The 27350-nt window shown below is 41.6% G+C and overlaps 1 protein-coding gene across 2 annotated transcripts in view; it reads left to right on the forward strand.

The window, feature by feature from the left end:
* mib2 (MIB E3 ubiquitin protein ligase 2) overlaps positions 1-7941 on the forward strand; it is a 38701-nt gene extending 30760 nt beyond the window's left edge. For both annotated transcript variants that reach the window (XM_076166857.1, XM_076166856.1), the window contains exons 14-19: positions 310-436; positions 777-1037; positions 2961-3139; positions 4472-4665; positions 4771-4836; positions 5292-7941. In XM_076166857.1, the coding sequence (XP_076022972.1) occupies positions 310-436; positions 777-1037; positions 2961-3139; positions 4472-4665; positions 4771-4836; positions 5292-5533 (1069 nt within the window). In that variant the 3' untranslated portion in view covers positions 5534-7941. The remainder of the gene's footprint in view (positions 1-309; positions 437-776; positions 1038-2960; positions 3140-4471; positions 4666-4770; positions 4837-5291) is intronic.
* The last annotated feature ends 19409 nt before the right edge of the window (positions 7942-27350 follow it).

The following is a 27350-nucleotide window of genomic DNA, read 5'->3' on the forward strand; positions in this document are numbered from 1 at the left end:
AAATCATGTGTATTTCAGCAGATGTACAAACAAAACAGCTTTTCACATGTCATTTTTGTTATATTTATGCATTTATACATACAAATATTTGGAAAGTTGCGTGTTGTTATTTCATTTTCAGAAAATGTGTGAATTGAACTTTGAACATAATGTGATATTATTATTACCCTGAAAACCTGTAGCGATATCAGGTTGTTTCAGTGTTTCAGAGAGCAATAAGCACAAGATCATCGCTCTTTATCTAAGAAGGGATATTACAAACATGGACAAATGACTAAATGTGTGTTTGGTTTCATTTCCTGACGGCAGCGCCACAGAGAAGATTCTGGGTCGAGCCCGGCAGCTGGTGGACGTTAAGAAGGACGATGGATTCTCTGCGCTGCACTTGGCCGCCCTCAACAATCACTGTGACGTTGCAGAGATGCTTATCAAAGAGGTGAGATGAAGACAGGAGCTTATTAGATTCCTTTCCTAGATTTGGAGTTCGATTTTTGCTAAAACACAGTTGGACTTCATCTCCTGTAGCAGGCCATTTTCTCAAACATGCTTGTTTATTTAAATGTTTTCTGTAGTTTCCTCTTACTTAATTACAGCTGCCAAGAATAGAAGTATGATCCATCAGACATTTTCCAGAGGAGCACCCTATCAAATGTATTCCTGCATTTGCTTAGAGCAGAAGATTACCAGATTATTACATAAATTGCTGTTATGTGATTCCAGACATCCGCAATAACTATGTTATCTCCACACACACACACACACACACACACAAACAGGGACGCTGCGACATCAACATCCGCAACAACCGCAACCAGACCCCGCTGCAGCTGGCAGTGACACAGGGCCACAGCGACCTGGTGCAGCTGGTGGTGGCCGAGGGCGCCGACGTCAACATGGAGGACGAAGACGGAGACACCGCCATGCACGTTTCCCTCAGCCGCCCTCAACTGGCCAACGTCATGCTCAGCCCCGTCGTGGGAACCAGCAGCACAGAGGAGAGCGGCGAGGGTTGCTCCTCTTCGACACTCTACTGCAGGGTGAGGGTTGAAATTGGGGGAACGAAGGACGCTGGGGTAATGTCATGGTTATGACTTAGTTGAGGGGAGTAAGTTGAGGTTTTGTTGAGACTGAATGACTTAGCAGATACAATGGAAGAGGACTCTGCAAGTGACGGAAGTTACTAATAAGTTACTAAAAGAAAACAGAAACAGCAAACAACAAAGAAACAATACTGAAGAGTGGGTCAATTAGCTGTGAAAGGACGGCCAACAGACAAGGGTAAACAAAGACAAGGAAAGTACACTGAGAACAAAGCTAAGATGACCGATTAATAACGGCTTAGGCTAATACTGGTTAATACTGCCTGTTAGGGTAAATAAAGACTGGCAGTGGGGGATAGGTATTGTATGAGGGATGAGGCACAGAACAATCTAAATGTTGACGCAAGCAGGAAAAAAGGTAAATAGAAAAGAGAAGATTAAAAATGAGGTCAGAGGGGTAACAAGTGTTTTATCTGCTGGGATCATTTAGGAGAAGCGGATCAGATGAGGGGAAAGAAGCAGGAGTTAGGAGATGGTTAAGCGGGGAGATTGAACATCACTTTATAGTGTAGAGATAACCAGGACACATTTACTAACGGGTTAAATGAGGAGAAAGGAATCAGGACGGTGTGCAGCAGGGAATAGAAAGCGGCGATTGTATAACATACTGTATAATAAACAGAATGTTACAGCTTTTTAGACAAAACCATACAACTTGTAAATAAGCATTATACTTTATATCTTGCGCACTATTTTAATGGACTAGATTCTAGTTGAGCCGTTAAATGAGTGCATTTATGTGCTTTGAAATAAAGACGCTGGGCTTTACCTTTACTCTCATTATGGCCCTTAAAGAGGAAGTGCGGAAGGGTTGAGAAATGATGAGCAAACACTTGGTGTAGCAATATACTGTAGATATGACAAAGAGGGAAGTCCCGGTTCCGTTAGGATGTCTGTGATACATTTAGTTGGTTAAACACAACAAGGTGTTACACATTAGGATAGGAACTCAGTCCCGTTAATCCAAGCACATTGAGAGAGTCATCCTCAAACACGCAGACGGTACAGAGCAAGGAGTTGAAGCCTGCAGCCTCCCTCTACTCTGTCTGACCTTTGAAAGTCACCTTTTTTACGCGCACTTTTAACCACTGCTAGATTTGATCCGTTTAGAATTGGTGCTGATGTTATGGAAATGCCAAAGAATGTCCTTTCCTGTGGACATGACCGCAAACACTGCAGCGCTGCTCAATAGTCTGGGCACCTGCCAAGTCCGACAGATACACACACACACACACTGATACACCCATGAAGGTGGCCAGTCTGAAGTGCCACGAGGCTGTTTTGGCTGCTGTCAGCAGATGAGAGATGTTAGGAGCTGATTAGATTTAGGTTAATGTATTAGGCTGAGTTTACTTCAATGAGATGTGTTTGCTTTGAGCATCAACACCGTCCTTCACCGTTCTGTTCTCACACACTCAGTACGTCTGCTCAGTATCTTCATTACACCGAATCAATAGGGTTCTGCTGAGTACAGATGAAGTGTTGAGTAATCGCAGTATGAGGTAATCATTAAGAAATACATATAGAGGTGTCTTAGTTTGATGAAGACGCTTGAATGAATCCATTTACTATCACATAATCTATTTTGGTTACTAAGTTACGCAGCGTAAGCAATTGTCGATTTGTGGCAATGTCAATCAAAGTTTTGCTCAAGGAGTCAAAACAGAATCAATTGTTACTGGATTTGATTATGACAATACTGATTAACTTGTGGTTAGATGAATCTGGTGTAAATGTTTGCCCCGCATGTTCTTTTCCTACTGGGCTTTCTTGATAGTATAATGCTGTTTGTTCTAACCGCCAACCTCCTCTCCCTTTTTTCCATTGTCCCCATCCTCTCATCATCCCCTGCATACACAGCTGAGTACTTCAGGTCTGCTTGGGAATACCGAGTTGAGTGTTGGCGCAGCCATCGCCTGTTTTTTGGCACAGGAAGGAGCTGACATCAATTACGCCAATCACAAGGGCAAGAGTCCCCTGGACCTGGTGGCAGACAGCGCTATGGTGCTGCTGATCAAGAGCTTCTCTGAGAGGCACAGGTGTGTAAAAGAACATCCTAAAGAGGGTTCATTCTGCTCAGACTTTAGGGAGGAATTTTGATTACCTTGTAAAATGTGTAATTGATCATTTAAAAAGTAATGATTCACCTTTTATGCTGCACTGGTGGCTTCAACCGAGGATTTAAATGCGAGAGAGTTCAACAGACGATTAAGACAATATACAGCATTACATTACATTACATTACGATCATTTGGCAGACGCTTTTATCCAAAGCGACTTACATTACATTACCACCCTTCGCAGAGGGGGGAGCAATTGAGGGTTCGGTGCCTTGCTCAGGGGCACCTCGGCAGGGACTCGAACCGGCATGCAATGATTAAGCGGAAGCTCTACCCACTCGACTACTGCCTCCCAGTATAAAAATGAGTAGAAAGCTAAACTATGTAATACGTTTGAATCTCCATTAAAAATGTATATATAATGAGATGTATTTATATATCCATCTGTAATTCCCTGAGAGTAATGCGTCAACAACATTGTTACCGTAACACTTCTATAATGTGTTTACCAATGACTGTTGATCGTCAGAAGGCAAACACCTGATTCACAACAACAGGTCATATGAGAGATACACAGGGCAGCTTGTGTCCTCTGGATTTGAGCAAAGGCAGGCTGCGTATCTCCAAGACAATAGTGAGGGAACGAGCTGGTAGGCAAAAGGAGGCCGACATCTTTTCTTCCAAATATCTAATTTGATTTACAAACTAATGAAAAGTGTTTAACCAAAGTTCAGGGCCCATAAAAGAGGACAAAAGGACTTAACTGACGCAAATAACAAACACAAACTGAGAAACAAACTGACCTTACCAAGACTACACACAGGTCTGATATCATTTATTTATTATACAAGTGTAGAACATGCTGAAATCAACATCAATTAATGAAACAAGACAATGAGGTTGGCTGCTGTGTGGCTGGAGGTGCAGCCGTCACAACAATGAATTGGCTTTGGCCTGTTACCACATCTTTGGTCTCCAGATGTGAGCTATAGAGGATCCAGCTCTGAAATCAGACACAGTCCTTGAAGAGAACAAGATATAAAGAATGCAGGAGCTCGTGCTGGTTGTTATGGTGACCACACTGTTGGAATTCAGCTACTTGTTTGAGAGCTTGAGTGTATTCAGTAGACTTTGTGTATTTGAAACTACATGATGGGCAGCCTGCATATTTTAGAATGACAACATTTAAGTGAGGCAACGCTTTCTCCAATATCCCAAAACAGGATAGTGAGCGTTGTTCAAGGTTTAGAAGCTGCACGTGCAGATCCCGCCGTCCAAATGACGATCTCCCTTGTGATCGTTGTCCCTCAGGTTGCAGCGTCTGCAGGCCATCACATGCGGACAGGGCCTCAGCAGTGCCAGCCTGAGACGAGTCCACACTACGCCCAACACCATGACCAACCTGGTTCTCCCCACACCCCCGGGGCCCAGCGAATGCCTCATCTGCTCCGAGCTGGCTCTGCTCGTGCTCTTTTGTCCATGCCAGCACAGCGTGGCCTGTGAAGGTGGGTGGAGAGGATCGATTACTCTCATTTCACAGAACTTGGCTTTTTTTTCTCCCCCATTTAATTTGTCCGAATAAACTCTGGATGGATTTGTGTTTTTTACAGAATGTGCCCATCGAATGAAGAAATGCATCAAATGCCAAGTCACAATCACAAAGAAAATCAGACAAGGTGAGAACACAACTCTCGTGATTCATTGTCAGTGATCAATGAGAAGACATTGTTTCTACTGTTAAAACAATTTTTAACCAACTCTTTGATAACCACATTTAAGGGATCCTTACTCAAACTCTTATTTTAAAGCCACACACATTTTAGTCTTTTGTGCGTAACCACTAGTTGTGAGTCTTTAGTGACACACGGCTGAGCCACCATTGTCATTGTAATGCGTTTTAAGCCAGTGAACCTAAAAGCAAATGTTCATTTCATTCATTTTCCAACTTGAGGTCTTCTCTATACCAATAGGAAGTGCAGTTCTAACAGCAGTGCAGCTTTAACTGGCTCAAAACTGAGCGTCTTGCATAACTTGACTTATATCAGAAACAGATGAAAGTGCATGTCCACAGACCTGCAAGGGGTTTCATTGCTTTGATTAATGACATTCCTGTTGCTGATTCCCTCTGCAGACCAAACAGAGGTGGACTGTAGCCCCGGTACAGAGAACTCGGAGCAGCACAACCTGCTGGAGCAGCTGCAGTCTCGGTACCGCCAGATGGAGGAGCGAATCACCTGCCCCATATGCATCGACAACCACATCAAGCTGGTCTTCCAGTGCGGACACGCCTCCTGCATCGACTGCAGCGCCGCGCTCAAGACCTGCCCCATCTGCCGGCAGACCATCCGGGAGCGGATCCAGTTATTCGTCTGAGCTGCAGCCCTCGCAGATCATGTGACCACAAAAAAGATCTCGGAGGGGCAGAGTGGTGGGAGGGGCCGTCTGTTACCGTAGAAGACCAACAACCAGTATCTGCCTGTTGCACCCTCCTGCTTATTTGCCCTTGTGATGGACTGTGCGCTCGCCCTGTGTGTTGCTCTGCTACCAGATGTTGTGTTACATCGCCGAGAGTCTAGTCACTGTGGCTCCACTTATTACGCTGCGGTTGTCGATCATGTGAACATTTTCTTACTGAGTTCCATGTGGGAACAGTGTTGATGCTCTTGCCAGCCCGGCGGGAAGCCGCTGAGGCGTAAAAGGCGAACACTGATGCTGTTACTTTGAATACTCTTAACCGGTGAGCCAGGAGGAAGCGTCTCCAAACAAGAACCGTCCAAATACGGTCTATTCCCCTCATCTCTTCTTCTCCTCCCAACCATTCTATAATCTGTCCTGTCTTTTGCTGCTTTAAGTGGATGTCTGTTACCCTCTCTGTCCTCTCCCGGCTGTCACGCCTCCTGTTTACGAGGCTGCAGACTTAACAGTCGGCGTCCCTGTCTCCTCAACCCCTCGGCTTGCCCTGTGAATTCTAGTCGCTCTCTCATTTGTATCAATCTCTTTGTAATCAGTGTTAGTCTCTGCAGAGGGAGTTGGTATAACTAAAGGCTCTCTATATAGTCCCCAACCACTCGCCTGTATGCAAGGGAAATACACAATATATATGCATGAATATATGCATATTGTAAAGCTGAAAATGACTGTTGTCATGGGTGATTTGTAGTCGTTGTTGTTTTTGTTTTGGTTCTTTCCGGTTACATTTGTGGTTTATAATGTACCAAATAGTACAGATTTTTATTTATGTGTGAAAGGTGGTATTTCTTAGTAATGTCTGTTTTGTTTTTTTTGATTTGGTGTTTGCTTGGCGAAATGTTTGTTTCTACTGAGATTCACCCCAAGCCTACGTCCTCTACTCAGGGTATCAAATCATTAATGGCATTTGTGATATCCATTAAAGGTTAAGAAGCCCCCTCGCCCATAAACCCCCCCCCCCCCCAACTCCAAGCAGAAATGCTCTATCCACTTTAATCCCCTAAATTTGAGTTTTATCAGTCAAATGAATGTTTCAACAAAGGAATAATCCCACAGTGGTTTCCTCCAACAAACATGTTTTCCTCTTAAGATTATTTTTTTTCTTCTTAAGTCCTTTTACCTTCCCAGTTTCTATTTGATCCGTTTAATTTGTACGTGTGTTCATCGAGTTGAAGAACGATACAATGGTTCTGTTACTTATCCAACAGATGTATTGTAAGATATTGAATCGAAGGGCATAAATGTTGTCATGGTGCATTTGTAATTACTCATCAACCATCCCAGTCCAGTCATTTTAGAAGCGACCCCGGCCCCCCTTTATTTTGGGATTGTACATTGTCTTCATCCTACTGTAACGTTTCAGTGTGTTTTCTTGAAGGGCTTATGCATATGAGAAAAAAATTGTATCTCTTTTAATCTTTATTTAACTTTTATTTTCTATAATAAACTTCCAGGGGCAGGAGGTTTTATTTTGTTGTCGTTAGGTCCCAGATTTTGGGAGAGCCAATGTTAAAGATGTACATGTGAATGTCGCAAAAATGTATTCTGTCTCACTCTGCCTTTTTATGTGGAAAGGTGGTAAAGAAAGCGAAGAGGGATGAGGAGAGAGTGAGAAGTGTTTACCATGAGGTTTACTTTGAGGAAAGTACTACATCAGTGCCAAATCGCATGAGGATGTGCATGGGCATGCACGCCCCACTTCATCTAGACGCACTAAGCTAAATCGCACCAAGCTCACAGAGGGTTCAATTATCTGTGCAAATCAAACTTAAAGCATAAATAATATTTTAGTCATAATATATGGAGTAATGATAGAATTTGAGCTTGGAGGACCCTCTGACTGTCCTGTAGCTGTAGTGCTCTCAATAATAATACCCTTCCTCAATGACAAGTGACACTACAGTCACTTCCAAAATATCAACCCCATATTGTTTGGAGCTTTTTACAAGTATATATATTTATATTTTGTGAGACACTATCAATTAAAGGGATACGTTTCTTACAGAAATTACATGATTTTAAGAGTGTGCATTGATGTTCCAAGTTGATGGGTTTTCAGGAAAAGGCAATAATGTTTTCAGAATATTGGGATGAAGTTTAGTGTTTCCCCCCTGAGGAGGTCACTGTGGGTGGGAAGAATATGTATAAAAACACTATTAAAGCAACAAGCAGATGTTACTATTGGTGTTTGTACAGATCAACTCTTGGAGTTCTGATGTTGGCCTTATTGTCCATTCCTCCTCTGTTGACATTTTTCAGTTGTATTCTGTACAAAAATATTTTGCAATAAATATGGAACCATTTTCTAAGGACTTGGCATTGAGTGTAGTCGTGTTCATGGTCATGTTTACTTTTTTTTTTTACACTTTCTTTAGATCAGCTTTTTGGTCCAGCTGCTGATAAGGGATGTTTAGACTGATGAGGTGTCGGTGATTATTCTTAGCAAGGCTGTACTGCTGCTTGGTTGTTGTGGCCCCAATAAGCTGTTAGTCTAGAGGTAGTACCTGTGACGTCAGGGACTGATGGCAGGTTCTGAGCACAGAGTCTAAACAGTCACACTGTAAAACAAAGTGGAGACGTTAATATGAACTCTTGTATGAGTTTATGAAAATATGTTGTTCGATGACCATTTAATGTGAGCATCTAGGCTTGAGTTTGATTTGCGTGTAACAGAGTTAGACTGTGGCTACTGTGTGTGTATGTGCGGAATCCCAATGGTTTTATGGCTCTGATGGCTCTGGCATATGACTCAGCGCTTCAGCAGTGACATAAGGACAGACAGACACTTGGGACTTGGGAAAGAACCACCAACCTCTGCAAGGAGTGTGTTTTTGGTTTACATTTACAAAGCTCATTCATGCAAAAATAACAATTTAAAAACTTGATTTTCTATTTCATTGAACTATTTTTCATTGAACTATCAACAACTGCAAGCCATTCTAAAATGTAGTTGATCTTGTTCCTTGCTTCTTACACATCTCCATGCACCAGAAACGAGACCTGAATCGGAGGAGAACTGAGACCCATGGACTTTTATATATAGATATGTTTTGTCAGTTTTGAGGTTGATGACGTCACTACAGTATCTCACCAGTGGAGATTATTCTCCTGCACCAGGCTGGACCTGGAGTTGGTCCCTGGTTGCTATATTTTAGCTTCTCACCGCTCCTAATAGTTAGGATTGGTCAAATGTGGAGGAAAATAAAATAGAATAGAATAAAATACCCCCACATCACCTCACATGGATAATCTATTGAACCAGTAATCTTATGATGACCAATCTGCTTCCTTCGCCATAACATTTTACAGGTTTGTTGGTTTTCTTGTATATATATTTTTTTTACTTTTTCAGTCAGTCTCTCAAAGGTTAAGTTTTCTGGTTGGGCGTATTTTCAGAGCTCGTATGTTGAACATGAGGCGAAAGCACCATCTAGTGGTATAAAGATAATCCAACCCAGGAATCATGCTGGCTGATTAGTTACTTTACTGATTATAATCTTACCAAACAATACAAAAAACCATGAATCCTTATTCCAACAAATGACTTTCTATTCTAGTTGCCATAACACACTGAAGGCAAACACAGTGCATCACATCCTGCAGTCATGGCTGCAGTGAAAATAACACAGATCATGCATTTGAAATATTTTATCTAAAAGATCCAGGTGAGGAGAGGCATGTCAGTGGTTCATTCTCTCTCATGTCCTACAGGGGGCGCGCTTGCACACTGAAACGCTGTCAGGTTGACTCCCAGTGAAACCAGTGTCCAGCACCATCCCCTCCACATTAGGCAGGCATTTGTGATGATGCATCGAGATAAAAACTTGAAGTATAAATTATTCATCACGACCTGAGATTCATAATTTAGTTTTTGATACATGAAAATAAATTCAGATCATTATATGAAAGGGGAAAAAAAGGTATGCGTGTTCGCTTCGTCTAAACTCATTAAATGGCCCCGACAGGGAAGAGACAACTTCTCTCTGTGTGCAGCCTGTCATGGATAAACACTGGCACATTTGTTACTACTTCCTGTTCTCTTCATGAGAAATAGAACTGTATGGCTTTGTAATACAATAAGGGGAATTTTCCATGAAGCTGGGAGCATTACTGGTAATGTCCCATGCTGCTTTGCCTCAGGTAACACTATTTAGGTGTTGAAATGTTTTAAGGCTCATACATTTATTGTGTTGAATAACCAGGTTAAGGCAACCAAGTTGGATTCAATAAATCTCAGTGGCACTAATAACATTTTTATATTATATTCACTCTGACCTTTCAGATCTTTTAAAGAAGTGGCTGAATGGCATTCTGGACCAGGATTCCCTTTTTAAAGTAATGATTAATTATTAATGGTGCTAACAGAATCGTATCTAATCAGTCTCAGCTCTGCTTTGTCCTCTGGAAATGACTCAGTATCATCAGGTTTTTGTGGCAAATACAACAGGCTGTCAGGACATTTTGAAAGTTTAGTGTTTGGAGTCCTGCAGGGGGAAGAACCGTGAAACCGGCAATTCAGGCTGAGGTGGCTTTGTTTACACTGTCACCAAACAGCTGTTGTTCCATCAACAACTTGCACTGTGTCAGTTGCTTTTCCTGCCATATAAACGAAAAATGAGTAGTAGCTCTCTGCAACAGTCTGATGGGTGCTGATGTGGTTGCTGCACTCAGACGGAGCATGAAGAAGCAGCAGGAAGAGAGAGGAAGTGGATGAATTTTTGTAAGAGGTTTTGTACCGTCTGTGGCACTGCTGCAATCAAAAAAACTATTTAATCTTACAGCATATTTACTAAAATGGATGAAGAAAAGGGGCAGATAAGAACAGATGAATGAGGCAAGGGAACAAGGAGACAGAAAAGCGATTGAAAGGAAGACATGTGGGGAAACATTATTTCCCTTTGTGATCCATTTTGTGATCCATTTTTGTCAAAACAACTGTAGCTTGGATCAAATCCCACTGGACCCTTTCCAGATTTCTCCCACCGACATAGACATTGCAACTTCTAAACTGCCAGTAGGGGTGTGTGTGCGTGTGTGCGCGCATGTGTGTGTGTGTGTGTGTGTGTGTGTGTGTGTGTGTGTGTGTGTGTGTGTGTCTGTGTGTGCGTGCGTGCGTGTGTGCGTGCGTGCGTGCGTGTGAGTGAGTGTCAGCATTGTGATGTGTGCAGTGTTTCCCTGCCCCCCCACCAAATGACCACTGGGATGAGCTTCTTCCATGAGTCATGGATGCATGACACTCTCTCAAAAAATCAGTTTTGTTACCACATGGTAACAAAACTTTTATAGGGATGATATTATTATTAAATTAGTGACTGCATTTGACCTGGTATCACTGTTGATCATTAATTATAAAGAATGTGACTGTATGACCACATGGAGCATCAGGGCCTCTGTGTGTGTGTGTGTGTGTGTGTGTGTGTGTGTGTGTGTGTGTTTGTGTGTGAATGGTGTGTGTGATCCACACCAAAGCTACCTGACAAAAAGCTACATCAGTGTGTGCGCTGGGGGTACGTGTTTTTGGTTGGAATTACATTTTGAAATGACACTTTTTCATAGTATGTTGACTATGACTATGAGTTTATGTTACAGAGAAATCAACGCAAACAGCACAAAATGAAAATCTCCTAAAACAGAAGCTTGTGTACCGTCGGCCTGTAAATGAGGGTGGTTCTCTCTCTCTCTCTCTCTCTCTCTCTCTCTCTGTCTCTCTCTGTCTCACTGGAGGCACCAGGTTACTATGATGGGCATCCCATGATGCAACACCAGCCAATCTCAGCTCCATCTCTGCGGGCACACGAGCACCACACTCCGGTTTAGCTTGTCTAACACCTACAGGGATGTTTTTAACACAATGGCACAAATACTTCCATACTATTTCTTTCACTGTTGGCTTCATTCAGCACACTTAAGGTCAAATTTACTTGATTACGTCATTACTTGCTTGAGCCAAAGTTATACAGTTGCATAATCAAGGTAGGTAGTACACCAGTATTCATTTATGGTGATTTTAGTGTGTTTACTTAACATTAAACTGTTGCCTTAATATGAATACAACTGAAGTGCCAGAATGGATGTAAACATATATTTAAATCCTACAAGAATCTTCCAAAGTTCAGTCACTTGTAATGGATTTGTGATGTGTAGAGTCATAAAGTTTTTCTATTTTGAACAAAAGAAATGGTGGTGAGATGTAGACACTCACTCTAAACACTGTGTGTAAAGAGTGTAAAGCTTTCTGTACCTCCACACAGTCCAGACCCACCTTCTCGTGCCTGTTAAACACTTGAATAACCCGCCTCGCCAGGACCTGTGCACGCCCCCTCAGCCCGGCCTTCATTGTACTCAGCCTGCTGTCACCCCTGGCCCAGTCTGCCTCTGTCAAGAAGGTGCTCATTACATTTCCTATAGGAGAACACAGCACATATGTAGAGGGAGTTAACACAGCAGATGGGTAAACAGAGGGAACCAGGAGACATGGACGACTGTAATTAAACTGAGGGGCATTTCTGATTGGTTAACCTATATCAGACACATCAACCATAACAGCAGACTACACTTTAATCACTATTCTACCTGAGAGCCCAAGGAATATACACTATATACACTGCAGATAACCATAGCAACCACACTTTTGCTGTAATCTACTAAAGAAAAATGGTTTTGGATAGAAGTCAAGTCGTATGATAATGTGATATAGAGTGCAGAAAACATCCAACATCCTCTGCCTGACTCCAAAAGGTGAACTCATTTTGATGGTGGAACCAGAGGAAGATCTATGATTTATGTCTTATTCCTAAACGCTGAAAGAAAGCGAATTTTCCATATTTTTGTCAATTTACTCAAACCAATACACTGATCTGAATGAAAAGAAAGCCGCTGTGCAAAATGAATTTTATAAAAGAATGTTTTGAGTGTTTGGATGTCTCTCTGTCACATTCTGTCTCTCTGTCATGCCATTATTTCAAACATTCAGTCTAGGAAAAGGATATTCTTTCTGCAGCAGCCTCTGTTGCTGTTGTCGGTTCCTTAAACAAACAGCGATGAACAAATTTGTTGTCTTAACGACGTCTGTTCCTAAGGCCAGTTTTGCATCTTGGTTTAAACAAGTCATGTAGAGACACGAGCACATCGGAGCAGGCTGCGCCCCTGCAGCCGGGACTGCATCCGCTCAGTCAATGCAAAGTTATTTGCATAGGGAAATGAAGTCAGGGAGATGACTGAGATCCATTACTCACACACTTACAGCTTGGAGCAGTTGACCAACAATCAATGATGTCTTTGTACAGTGTTTACAAAAGAAAATGATTTTGAAATGTAATGAAATTTTACGCAATCCTCATTTCATCACTGCATCACTGCATCTGGTAACATTTATACCTAGAGGTCCTTATTTGTTTTATAAAATAAATCCCTACATATGAACAATGATTTATTATATATATTATCAGTAATAGCCTCCAAGATCTATATCCATAATTGTTATTATACCTATGTATACCTTAATGACTGTATACAATAACCTTATCATCACTGTGGCTACACGTTGACAGCAGTTTCATGAACCTTGCCATATTTGTTATAAAATATTTATATTGGATATTGATCATATGTTATAAATATGAATATGTTGAATTATAATGTCAAAGCTGAAATCATGTTATTAAGTAACTCAAACAAATGCAGGACCCTCTGCTGTGTAGCTGCAGCTCTGCCTGTACAGACACAATCTCTGTCTCTGTCTCTCTGTCTCTCTGTCTCTCTGTCTCTCTGTCTCTCTGTCTCTCTGTCTCTCTGTCTCTATGTGTCTCTCTCTGTCTCTGTTTCTCTGTTTCTCTGTTTCTCTGTTTCTCTGTTTCTTTGTCTCTTTTTCTCTGTCTCTCTGTCTCTCTGTCTCTCCGTCTCTCTGTCTCTCTCTGTCTCTGTGTTTCTCTGTCTCTATGTCTCTATGTGTCTCTCTCTGTCTCTGTTTCTCTGTTTCTCTGTTTCTCTGTTTCTCTGTTTCTCTGTTTCTCTGTTTCTCTGTTTCTCTGTTTCTCTGTTTCTTTGTCTCTTTTTCTCTGTCTCTCTGTCTCTCTGTCTCTCCGTCTCTCTGTCTCTCTCTGTCTCTCTCTCTCTCTGTCTCTCTGTATCTCATTCATTCATATGTTATAAATATGAATGTTGAATTATATTGTTAAAGCTGAAATCATGTTATTAAGTAACTCAAACAAATGCAGGACCCTCTGCTGTGTAGCTGCAGCTCTGCCTGTACACACACAATCTCTGTCTCTGTCTCTGTCTCTGTCTCTGTCTCTGTCTCTCTGTCTCTCTGTCTCTGTGTTTCTCTGTCTCTCTGTCTCTCTCTGTCTCTCTCTGTCTCTGTTTCTCTGTTTCTCTGTTTCTCTCTTTCTTTGTCTCTTTTTCTCTGTCTCTCTGTCTCTCTGTCTCTCCGTCTCTCTGTCTCTCTCTCTCTGTCTCTCTGTATCTCATTCGCTCTGTCTCCCTCTCTCTCCGTCTCTCTGACAGACACAATTTGCCTCCGATGCAAATATAAACTGAAGGAGCTGCAGTGATGATGCCCCCCACCCCAGGATTTGACTTTCAGCAACAGACTGGGATTTTCTGTACACATTCTTAAAAATTGACAGGAAAAGACAAGAGTGTTGTGCGCATATTTGTGGATTTCTATCATCTGCTCTGATTGAAACATTTGAGTTATTTGAATTCAAGTCAAAGCAATTTCACAATTATAATCACAATATCTAAGCTGCTGGAAAATGGAAATGATCAAAGCCAATCAGGAAATGAATTATTGTTCAACATTTTTCCTTCCAAACTCTAGATATTTTATGTTTTTTTTTAAATGATCTGGGACTCTGGCACAGTGTTACTCTGTTGTTTGTTACTCTGCACTTTGCTGAAATGTGATCAGTGAGTTTCCTTCCAGTGTTCAAGGACATAAGGACAAAAGGACATACATTTGGCTATGTGAAGGTTCACAAGTCTTTCTGTCTCTATGTGACGGTCCAGTAACATCCTGGTGACGTGTCCAGATGCTTCCTGCCTCTCACCCAATGAATGCTGGACAGGTACCTGCTGCTTGTGAACCGTCACTGATGCCTAGAAACAGCAGGTATACAAGATGGATGGATATGCATTTGCTATATAGTTTAATTACCGGAGCATCCAGTCTAGGGAACACTTGACATGGGAGACTGGTTGAGTGAATCAGTTTCATCTTTTAAAAATTCAAACAACGCTAACATACTTTAAACCTGCTTTTATGTAACTATTAATGCTACATGTTACTCTTTCAGTGTTAAATGCTTTCTTCTACTTCTCTTTTCTAAAGGTATTATATCATGACACATGTTTCATTGTAAAGTCTACCCACCTGAATAGTGTTTACTTTAGCCACTGAAAGCTACGTGACTGCACAGGATGAGCAGCTACAGAAAATGGAGGGATGGATTATTATCATTATAAATCCACAATGTGTTAACTTATCATTGCACAAAAAGCAGGAAACCTAGCAGCAATTCAAGTTGGATCTCATGTGATTTGCATTTCATTAAAGATGGAGGACTGAATGAGTCAAAATGAGATCACAACTAACACGTTTAATAATTATTGCATCTTTCCCCTCACACACAGAGACTCCTATTTTACTGTCTTTGTTTTAGGCCCTAACTTAATGCATTTGAGTACCTTGTGTCCTGTTGTAATGTTTCTAGGCTTTATGTAAAGCACTTTGAATGGTCTTGTGTTTGAAAAGTGCTATACAAATAAACTTGCCTTGCTTTTACTTCATGGCCTGTGTGTGTGTACCGGACTGAAGAGATGGAAAATAAATAACTACTTTACCTGGAATGATCCCGAACAGGGTATTCCACTATCATGGTGATTATGGAAATCAGATGAAGTAGTGATGTTTACATTTATTGGAGCTGTTTGAATTGTTGTTATCTTTGATTTTTCTGCCATTTCTCCTTCTCATGAGATTGGAGAGTAACACGTAATTCTGACATGGAATGAAGGAAACTTCTAGAGTTTGTCAAAAACGTCCAGGCATGTATTGCACAGCAGCAGTATGAGTCATGGCTGGTTGAGGTATTCAGTGGTTCAGTGTATGAGAGATATGGACCTCCTGTGAATAAGGTAACACTCTATGATAGTACTAATAGTGTGTTTGGAGAAGCGCCGAGTTATTTGCATGCATAAAAGCATGCACACACTCACACGCATGCACACACCTACCTTTGAAGTGTGTGTGTATGTTGGTGTGGTCTCTGTCTGCGGTCCCCCCCACATGAATAGAGCCAGGCCCTGTGCAGTCGACAGCTGTCTCCTTTGAACGCCCAAAGACAAAAAGCCTTAAATCCAGCGACCTCCCTCTTTCATGTGTTCATTTGATACCGCTCTTCCTCACCCATACTGTCGCTCCATTCAGCTCACCGGCCTCAGGGTGAAGCTTATTACCAAACTGCATCCAACTTCTGGAGTCCAAGCTCCCTTCTTCCCCTCCCAATGTTTCAGAGAATAAAGCTTCCCCATCCAAAGAAAAAAATGCAGCTGTGTCGGACTTGAACAATACTTCTTGGACTGCCTGAATGCTGATTTCATTCAAGTATTCTTGCTTTCTGGACTAAAAAAGAGGAAAACAGGCAACACTACCAAATATGTTCTGGTTGGTGATATTCAATTTGAGATTTCAAAAATGATTTGCTTCTTCTGCTATATTACAAACTTGTGTAAAAGTTCTTAATCAAAGCAAACGCTTTTCCAAGACAATTAAGGATTATGGTTGTGGTATCCTGGAATACCTCAATATGAGAATCAGTCATGAATGAATGGTGTGATTCATTTCCACTAATGACAAATGGACCTTGTGACCCATCAGCCAACCACAAAATTCCAGCAGTGTCAGAGATTTAATATGAAATTTGATTGTTCCTTCGACCCAGTTCTACAAATCATTACAGGAGGACAAGTTGATGATTGGTTTATGTCAGTGTTACAGCTCACCAGGCGATCAGCTCACACTCTGATGTCAATCGAACTTGATTCTTGTGCAGTCTGGCACGCACACCAACTGGTTAAATTACAACTCACTAAATCCCTTTGCAAGGCTGCATCATCAAGGAAATAAATGTGGAGGTATCTGACAATGATTGAGATGATTCAGAGACAGAGAGACAGAATATATGCTTGACTACGCAATGTCCCGTGCTCATTTATGGTGAACTGACTGGAGAGAGTGTGTGTGTCGGCTGGATTATGCACGGACAGATTTGAAAAGTTTATCTGGCTGTGTAAAATTTTAACATGTCACGCCTCCAATTCATTTTTCTGTTTGGCACAGCTTCTACTCAAGAGACTTGAGTAGGGTCCTCTGCTCTCTGGGCCTCCCATACACCTCCTGCTCTCTGAGGAGAAAAGTCACAGATGAAAGCTAAAAATAGGCAGTTCTGAAGAAGAACGGGAGTGTCGGTGGTGTGTGTGTGATAACCCACAAGGTCGAATCTCTGTGTGTCCAACTACCTCCCATTCACTGAGGGTAATTAGAAGATCCTCAGGGCAGAAACTGCTTGGCTGTACGTTTGTGTGTGAGTGTGTATACCAGCATGCCTCTTTGTGCGTGTGTGTGTGTGTGTGTGTGTGTGTGTGTGTCTGTGTGTGTGTGTGTGTGTGTGTGTGTGTGTGTGTGTGTGTGTGTGTGTGTGTGTTGTGTGAAGGAGTCAGGGGCCCAACACTGTACCAGGCAAAGGTTTCCACCAAACTGTTCTTGCATAACTCAGTGAGTGATAACACAAGCGCATTCCTCTCAACACACATCACAGCTGCCAACATCGTTCTTTCTTGGTTTCTCCCAGCAAACGTTTCAATCAGCTCCGTTCTGCAGCGCCGACTGAGCCAGAGAGTCCAGATTTCAGATGCTAAAGGAGATAGGAGCGAAGGTGTCTCTTTTGAAGGTGCACCATCTCCGCTTGCTTTGTCTGGAGGAGACTGTGACAGAGAGATTGGGTGTTCTACGAGGTCAGAGGTCATGTTCATCAAGAGGTAGGTCAGCTGGGGTTAAAGCTGAGGGTGTTCCCACATCTATTGAGTGTCTGTATCCTCCAGTCTAGTGGGAAACAGGCTTTATGGGAAACAGGAGCAGGAAGTTTGTTAAGCGCTCATATTTTGTCCTGTTTATCAGATTTATCTGGTAGACCAGTCAAGTGCGTTTGTTAAATTGAAGCTGTAACATGGAGCGTTTGGGGTGATTCAGCAAAGAACAGTAGTCTGTGGTGAGGCTAAATCCAAGGTGATACCAGGATGTTGATCCAGACCCTTTTAACACAGGCTTCTTCCTGAATACTCAGAGATTAGATGCTGTAAAAACAAGGCAGTGTGTACACTGCCCGTAAAACACTGACATCACAGAGGGTCAGCGCGCACACCGTCCCTGCCGAAATGCCAGCTTTACCTGCACCCGTAACACTTCCTCATCCATCGACTATGGAACAGCTGGTCTCCATGGCTCCTTTGCCCCCAGAGGCCCTCATGACTTCTTTTTGATTGGCTGACAGGATAAGACGAACAAGCTATAGATTTATGCCGGGGGACTGAGATGTTGACAGAGTGGCGCCCGAACCCAGAAAGGGTGTGTTTGGAAGTTGTAAAAGCCTGTAGAATGTGTTAATGTGTAGCTCTCTCACAGTGTGTGTGTGTGTGTGTGTGTGTGTGTGTGTGTGTGTGTGTGTGTGTGTGTGTGTGTGTGTGTGTGTGTGTGTGTGTGTGTGTGTGTGTGCGTGTGCGTGTGTGTGTGTCAGAGGCCCGGGTAATGTTTAGGCCTGTGGACTTTGACACTCATTCTTCATTATTCATTCAATATAATTAAATGTGCTGATCATTTGCTTGCCTGTAGGATCTGCTGATGCTCATTCATATATAATGAAGACGACCTCTTATCAGGCTGCACTGATCCCTTTATTAGGATTATTTATGGTGTCCTTCACATGCAATACAATTCATACTATAACCCCCACGCTGTTCTTTTGAACCTGCTTGCACTTGTCCACTGTGGACTTCCCCTTTACATAAGCACAGTATTGTACCTGCAGTTTTATGATTACAGGCTCCAATCCTCAAGATTAAACCATTAATTTTCTGCTGTGGATGTTTAGGAGATGCAGTCAAACTACAAAGGATCTGATGATACAAACACTGAGCTCACTATCTACAACACTACTGCACATATTTATCCTCAAACCCACTGCAGTGTAAAGTCTATTTTACCTTCTGACCCTGCTCGGAAAAGTACAATGAAAATATGACATTATAACTCTCATTGAAATTGAATAACTTGTGTTTGTGATCATGGTCAGTTTAAAAATGAATCTTAATCTATTTTTTTCTCATTTTATCATCTGTATGGATTCCCTCACACTTGCAATGTAAGAAGAATCAGCTTGACTTTTCTGAAAAACAGCATTTCAAAAGGCTCAATGTGCCGTAGGAGAGGACGACACGGGTCTAAGGGTCTAAGTCAAAGTCAATGAAAAGTAAAATTTCACAAATGGAAAGCTAAATGTGAAAAGGGTGACATGATTCCCTATAAAGTTTGTTCTAACATCTTAGTTTTGTGTGGGTGCGTGTGTGTATAGTGACGTAATTACACAGGAGAGTTCTTCCTGTCTGGATGACAGCTTCCTGAACTGCGTTTTTCATAATTGATAATGAAGAACCGTTCTGTTGGAAACAAACACTACAAGTTTAACACTAGTAATTACTGTTGTGCACATAAGGTATACCTATGTGTGTGTGTGTGCGTATAACTCTCTATGAGCCAGTCAATGAGATATCTCTAATTCTAATTTATTCTAGACCTTTTCCTGAAACAATTAAATATAATTTATGGTAATTACATACATTTTATAATTTTTGAAGTATTTTGTTGCTTCTTTGAAATTTTATTTTATTTTCTATAATTTCCTACACGTACAAAACTGTCCCTGCTGTCTACTGAAGATTTATGACAGAGCAGCTTTGGAGGTGAAAATCAAGATCTCTACAAAACCTGGTGGAGGTGTAGCTATAATAACAATAATAACTACAAATAATAGTTTTATAAAATAATTATAAAAAATCGAAACAGCTGTAGAAAATTCTGAGTAAATTTTCTGGAAAACAAAGTTTAAAAAAGAAAAATACCAGAAACTATTGATTCTAAAAAATGTCCCTTTTACTTGATTTTTTTATTTGCTGGATAAAATGTTTCACCATCAGACTTAGTCAGAAATGTTTCATATCAATGTTTCATTTCATGGGCCAATAAACAAAAAAACTATCTTCCTGTCAAGTGAAGCATTTTTAGCGAGCGTCTTCCTCAAAGTAACTCTGGCCTTCCGGTGTGTAAGGTGAATATCTCCGTATCTCCCTGCCTCCTCCCTGCTTAGGTCAGATTTGTACTTTGGCGGAGGCTGTCACTATTACCAAGACCTGTACATTTCTATCAGCTATGAATCTCATTTAATTGGAGCCTTTCACGTTGCTCTCTGCTAAATTACAGCTGCCGACAGTCAAGCCAAAACAATAAGGCTATGAGAGTTTTATATGCTGAAGTATTGCAGACACAAATCATACAACTGCTTTGTTACAATAGTTTTTGGGAACAAAAACTAAAAGATTGAGTTAGAATAATAGATTAGATAGAACTTTATTAAAGCAAATTAAGCTTTCTGAGTAGAAAATATTGCAATGCTTCGGCAAAGAAAGCTCATCTCAAGTGGCTCCTCTCACAGTTGTGGAGTCTCAACAATAATGACAACAACAGCGTGGATGGAAACTACAGGGGCAACAGCATGACAACGCTGAGGAGGAAACATGACTGATGAGCAAGATCACCACATGAACTGCATGAATCCCCACAGTCAGGGGAAATGACACTTTATGAATATATGTAAGAACATTTTCACACTTTAGAATGTTTCTTTTGGTTATTTTTCAGTAAAGCGTGATCACTTTCTACAGGGCTTCTTTGTATTCAAATATTGGGTTTTGAATTGACAAAATCAAAATTAAAAGAGATACTGCTTTGAAACTTCATTCCTGATCTGCTTCATGGTGAACCTCTCTTTCCTCCATTCTGTTACTGTAGATTTGTAGACAGTCTAGAGGAAATAATGCATATAGGAGAGAAATTGTAGATAGGACATAGATCTCTACAGTACGTCGGTGCACATTAGTATTGTGGAATATCTTTTTGGTCAGTTTTTAACATTAAAAACAGGGACTCTGAATATGTATGGGAAAGCAATTTGACAATAGTGAAGACTTTATTATAATATGGTTAACCTTATAATGTAATGACAGAATAGTGATTTCCCTGAGTCATGTGTGATGTCATTTTGTTATCTTCTTTAACTTCGCCATGAAACTCAGTGGAAGTGGAAGTAATAAGGAGGTGTAGCTGTGGATGTTGGGTGGAGGATGGCTGTGTTTCTGCCTTGGTAACTGGTCCCAGTGGGCCGCCTCCAGGCTGCATCTTCACCTGAACCCTGCCTCTCCGGGGATAGGCTCCTCATCACAAACACATCTTGCATCATTAGCAGGACCTGCTGTTACCCTGCCGCTACACCCCATGATACACTCCATGGGAGAGATCAGAGATATGCCTGCACCTAACACACCAAACAAGATAAGAATCATTAAGAGCAATATAGTAGTAAAATAAATTTGAAAGTTCTTTTCCAAAACAGGTCACATTGTCCTTAACAAAATGTAACAAAATCAAATTAAAGACAATGTGCAAACAAGAATAATTAAGAGCACACATCAAAAGCACATTTATAAAGAAAAGGAGCTAGGATTCAGTTTGATTCCGTCTGATTAGGAGGAGCAGACTGGAGTTCAGGGGATCTCTGTGTTGTTTCCCTAAAAAACAACAAATTCCAGTCTAAACTCCACGAAGCCAGTGTATGAAGGAGAGGTGCTTTTGTTACTTGATGAGCTTATAATATTCAGTTTAGGTTCATAGAGGGATGTTGGAATATGGGGCAGTCCCTGTCACCTGAGCGTCGCCTGAACATGCTCGGTTTGAAACTTTAGAGTTCACTCTCCATCAAAACTTTATTTGGAGACTCTATAGGAATGAATGACTACCGGCTGATAGAACCAAAAGATGTGAATGACGCTAACCAGCTTTGATGGTCAGAGTGCACATTTCAACTGGAAACCACAAGGTCACTGACTATTATTATAGAATAATTCTTCCTAAATGTAGGAAATGTAACAAAATATAATTAATTTCAGTAGAATTTCACCCAATCTATAGACTATTGACCAAAGTGAGTATATGTGCAGGTGGATGTTTGTAGCATTGTGTTTCCTGGTTGAATACTCTGAGCTCTGAGGCTTGTGTAACAGGCACTCACACTGCACCTTTTGTCAGTGGAATTCTGTGATTTTTTTTCATGCCTCTCTGAATTCAATTTACGCACATAAACTGAGTCATACCCAGCTCTTCCTCTGTGACTGAAGATCATTGTCACTGCCCTCATGATAATGCCTCTGTAAACACATTACACACACAAGCTAATTACATGGGACCAAATACAAAGTCCTCTGGTGGAAACAGGCAGGTGTGTTTGGAGATGGCACGTTATCTTAGCACCTCATAATGCCATCGTCTGAACACACACTCTCTTCAAAGCCTGACAATGCCAGATATGGCCAAAGGCAGTAAGGCAGGCACACTATTTAACATAGGGCACAATGAAAGAAGACCTGGAGGTCAGAATTTACGCTCATTTCCTAAACAAACTGCAACGTCCCAACCGTGAATGACTGAAACTTGACCCAGCCTGCAGCTCTGCAGGTGTGTTTGACTGGCAACAGCAGTCAAACTTTAGAGAGCGTCTGTTTGACTGCACGGACATGTACGTTTGAGAAAGCCATGCCTCTATTCACAGGCATTGTACTTATCCAGCAATATACACAGCTTCAGTTTGAACAAAAGCTTTAGAAGACGCCTAATCAGCCCCATTGCTTGCACTCACTGAACTAAACGATTACCATCATGCTTTGCACGTGACCTGAATCGTTTTTTGATTTAGAGAATAGAGAATACTGAATTTAGCGAGCGATAAGAGACGGATCACACCCATAATGGACTACAGGTGCGGTAATGTGTGACCTATGACCTCCAATTAGTGACAATAGATGGGATAACAGATATTTAACGTGAATTAGAATGTGTCTGCAAATTGGTGGTATGTATGGATTGAAGATCCACCTGAAACAGTAGTTTTTCACAATATTGTCAACAGGTGGGTGAGTATATTGTACACTAAGAGAATGGTACCGACTTGAATGGGGTCCTCTTGTCCCCTTACAGAGATCTGTCCAAAGGTATTCTGAGTGATTGTCTTTGTGATTGACAGGAGTGTGAATCTACACACATTGTTAAGGCAGATGAGGAGTATACATATGTAGGTTTTGTTCAGTTGTGTATGGATTACCTCTTAGCTTGTGTGATTTATTATGGCAGCAGTTTGGTCCAAACCGGCAGACGAGCCAAACAGGTGTGTTGTGGAATAAGATGCAGTAATAATTGGTATGCCAAACCCCCACCCCCCCCCTCTCTCTATGGTAACTGCCCCCATTGGAGATTATGGGATACAACCGCACCATCCACATACACCATCCCGCCCTAAATCCTTTGGGGCCAATTACCTGCTGCTGGTGGCAGGCGGCAAGTCAGAGCAAGGCTGTGGCTGCTAGACTGCTTGCATGCATGCTGCTCCCTTGGTGATTCCCGGGCTTAGTCTAAAAAAAATTAGGCTTGCATCTCCTCATGATCCGTTACCAGGGAGAGAGATATGACTTTAGACTTTAACACTAGAAAACTTGCAAGTAACACATGTATGAAATATTTTGCCGTATCGCTCTTCGCTAACGTGTCCGGTGAACTACGGTGTCCCGGTAGCTGAGCAGACAGGGAGCTAATTGGCGAGAGACAGGGAGAAATCAGTGGTGGAGTGCTGATCAGTGTAATGAGGGGCCTTTAAACATCACACCTGGGCTAAGTCCTCCAATTTCCTCTAAGACAATGTAAATCTCTGTAATTATCCCACAGTCACCTGAGCAGAAGGACAGGACAAGGAGACAGGTGGATAAAACAACAGAAAAGACTAAACAGACAGATGCTACAGATTGAATAAGACCTTTGATTTGGGGGAGAACTCCCAGCACAGCAGCTATTTTAACGACTATGAGTTTATACTAACTAACTAACTATGGAAATATTATCACAAATTATTCATCACTGACAAATATGTTATCTGACATCATAAAATAGTGTACATGTGCCGTATAAACATTCTGAGCACTGTTGACATACATTTTGTATTGAAGGTCAGTGATAATCAGCAATGTTTTGAAGATGTTTATTCATTTATTGGTTTCGTTAATATGACTTTGAAATTATAGGTCATTAGTTAACCTATTAATTGATTACATCTTTAGTAATCATGTGGAAGAAATGAAAGAGTTGCCTTTTCACTACATCTGATTATATGTGTAAAATGTTCAATTTTGCTGTATTGTTTTTCGATTTTTAATAATGAACCTATTTTCTAGAGAACATGTAAATCATTATGTAGAGAGCTGGGCTTATCTTAGTCCCAGTGAGACAACAGTAAGCAGCAGTGACTGCATGAAAACAAAACAATGGAGCTCAGAGTGATTCTGTGATCATTGTTCCTCTTACGGTATCTTCAAAGTATATTATAACTAATAATATATATATAAAAATCAGCAAATAAATCACTCAAATATTTTGTGATTAATAAAAACAAATCTTCAAAATCCTAAATCCATAAAAAATAAAAAAAAATAGTAGTGAAACCAAAATCTTTCCTAGTAAAGTATTTTTTACAGTGTACTTTTTCTGTAGTACACGCTAGCCAAATTCAATAAAAACAAGTTAACACTTTAACTTAACAGTTATTAGTCTTTACTGGAGATAGTAAACTTAATAATTAACTGAAACACTGCCAGACTGACTGTTTATGACCAGCAGTAATGATTGAGTCACGTGAGGTCACACATCCAGTATTATATCCATGTTGAATGACTTCCTAGATATCTTATGTGTTTTATGAACTTATAGACTCTCTTTTGTGTTTTTCCGACGACTGAAGTTTGTCTTCAAAGTCACCTCTTTTGTGTTTTGTGATTCTCTGTTGGTTAAGCGTGTAAAAAAAGACATCATAACGTCAGTTGAGGGCCCGAGGGCAGATACACCCATCCAGCGTTATGAGTTGCCGTGGATACGGAATGCAGGTTAATGACGAGCTCAACTGTAATGTTCTGCAGCAGCACACGGGCAGGGATAAAACAAACATTAGACACTATTTTCCTTTTCTCAGTTGACGAGCTGTGGCATCAATCCAGACTGGAGTGATGCACAGTCAGAAAGGTGTTAGATGTTTAACACTGGTAATATAAGACTTAACTGGATCTGCGTCTGGTACATCTGAACATTTTGTAATCCCTGCAGGTACAGATACTGCACATGGACCCACATTTCAGTAAAGTCAAGGTTTTTGTCTTTGAGCCACTCTGATAACAAAAAGCTTTCATTTGTTCTTTTAACGAATACCAATTCTTCAAGTCCATGTTGGCTGTGGCTGTGTCAGGTTCCGTATGTTTCATCTGACGCAGCCCGTGTATGTGTGTGTGTCTTTGTTTTGGTAATCTTTCATTTGATTAATCAGTTGAATGAAGGATTAACAGCACAAACTCTCAGTTTAGGGACAGGGAAGAGGCTGGTAATAGTTCCTATGTGTATTCTGTGTTATCTTTTTGTTCTCTCTACTCCATCATAAACAAGGGTATTACCTGCTGTAACACACTCTTCAGTATTCAGGAGGGTGGTGGACAGGTCACACTCGTAATGTGTAGTCACAATGCTTGTAGACTCCACCGAAAGCTAGGCCTTCTGGCTCTACTGCCAGTGTGTTGGATGAAGCATGCTCACGACATCATTGGCTTGCTGAGGGTGACAGAGCTCACTTTCAGTTGGTTGGAGCTCGGTAGACCATGACCCATTTCCAGTTTCGGGATCTTGGACCACGTTCAAGATACACGAAATGTTTGAGCCGAGCTGACGTCAGAACAAATCCACAACTATCACATCCGCATCCTCAGCCTCCCATCGGTATGCTGCTCATAAAGTTATGTTGCGCTATGTAAACTCCTAACTGTTGGGTTGGAAAGAGTTTGTATCTCAACACATCAATAATGTCTGCATACATGTAGGAATTGTGATGGTGCAGCACTGTGGAGCCTCAGTGTGTGTAAGGAAGCAGACACATTGACTTGTGCATGCAATGTGTGTTTTTAGCTGTTGGGGCAGTGCTGCTGATGGATGTCCCTGCATCCTGCCTTGCGTGACTGGCTGGCCAGATAGCCATCAGTAGCCAAATAGGGCTGGGTCATGCCCCCGTGCTTTGCTCCAAACCTCATTTGGTATGCAAATGAGAAACCTAAACAAAGCAAACCATTCAGACCAAACGGACACTTTGAAGAGGCTCAGCTGTACTCAGGGGCCACTCAGTAAAAGATGCAAGAGCTAATAAGTTACTTGTGAAATCATGGTAAAGCATACAATTCATTGCACCATTAAGCAATTTTTACCAAGTGGTCTGGTAAGCTAATAAAGAACACTTAACCATGTTTATTAAATGTGTCTTAAGCGCTGTATCCTTTACGGAGACACAGTATGATATCCTGGGGCTTAAATATTGCTCTCTATCGTGTTTCGCTCTGCTTTTTAACAATAGCATATTTTACAGCCTGTTGGGGGTTTCTGAAGAGAACAGGTACAACTCATTTTTCACAGTACGTTCCCAACAGAAAGTTATCCCTCCAGGCACCGGCCATTCATTCCGCTGTAAACATTAACTATGGTAATTTTCGAAATTATTATTATCAGGAATATTATCATTATTTTAGTGCTGTGGGTCAGTAGTTCACAGATTGTTGTTTTAAAGCTTCCAGATTCTAACAATCACCTCCTTTCCTCTTTGCCAGTGTAGTTCTGCTGCGACCTGTGCCACGCCCCTGCTGAAACAGGATACGACTCTGGCTTTGTGCTCATTGTTGAGAGACTAATCCCGACAATTACACCTCGAGACCGAAAGTGGCCGCCTTGCCCTGCACATAGCCCGGGCCGGACCAGCCTTTAGATTAGACCCTATTGCCTCTGGCGGCCCCAGGCTTCGGCCTCGACCTCCGCCAGCCCTGCTCACTGCCCCATCCCCCCCTCCCTGTAGCAAGCTAGCTGCCCTCAAACTGCTGGTGTGTCTTTCTCAAGTTTTACTCACCTGCACTTTGTTCACCTGTCATTCTTTCTGTAACCCAGCCAGGTTATTGTTAGGGTAAAAGAGGTGTGTGAACACAGAGAGAGGTAGAGGGCAAAGGGCAGGTATTTCAGGTTACGGCGGGCTTTTCCACCTGAGAAGTAGGCGAAGGTTTATGTGTGTGATAACATCTTACAGATACGCGTGTTCGAGTGTGTTAGGCCTCCAGATTTATTTTTCTGCTTCTCCTCTGGTTGGACAGGATGGGTGTGGACAGCAGTTGGGGATGATGGTGCTGCTGCTGTTGTCTGTGTTGTAATAGGAACAGAGGAGTCCGTTCCCACAGAAGCCTGAGCTGACATCATAAAAACACACAACAAGGTACCTGGGGG

The sequence above is a fragment of the Genypterus blacodes genome, unplaced genomic scaffold (assembly GCF_046128005.1).
Source record: "Genypterus blacodes isolate CSIRO-AG114 ecotype Tasmania unplaced genomic scaffold, CSIRO-AGI_Gbla_v1 ptg000156l_1, whole genome shotgun sequence".
NCBI classification, from domain to species: domain Eukaryota; kingdom Metazoa; phylum Chordata; class Actinopteri; order Ophidiiformes; family Ophidiidae; genus Genypterus; species Genypterus blacodes.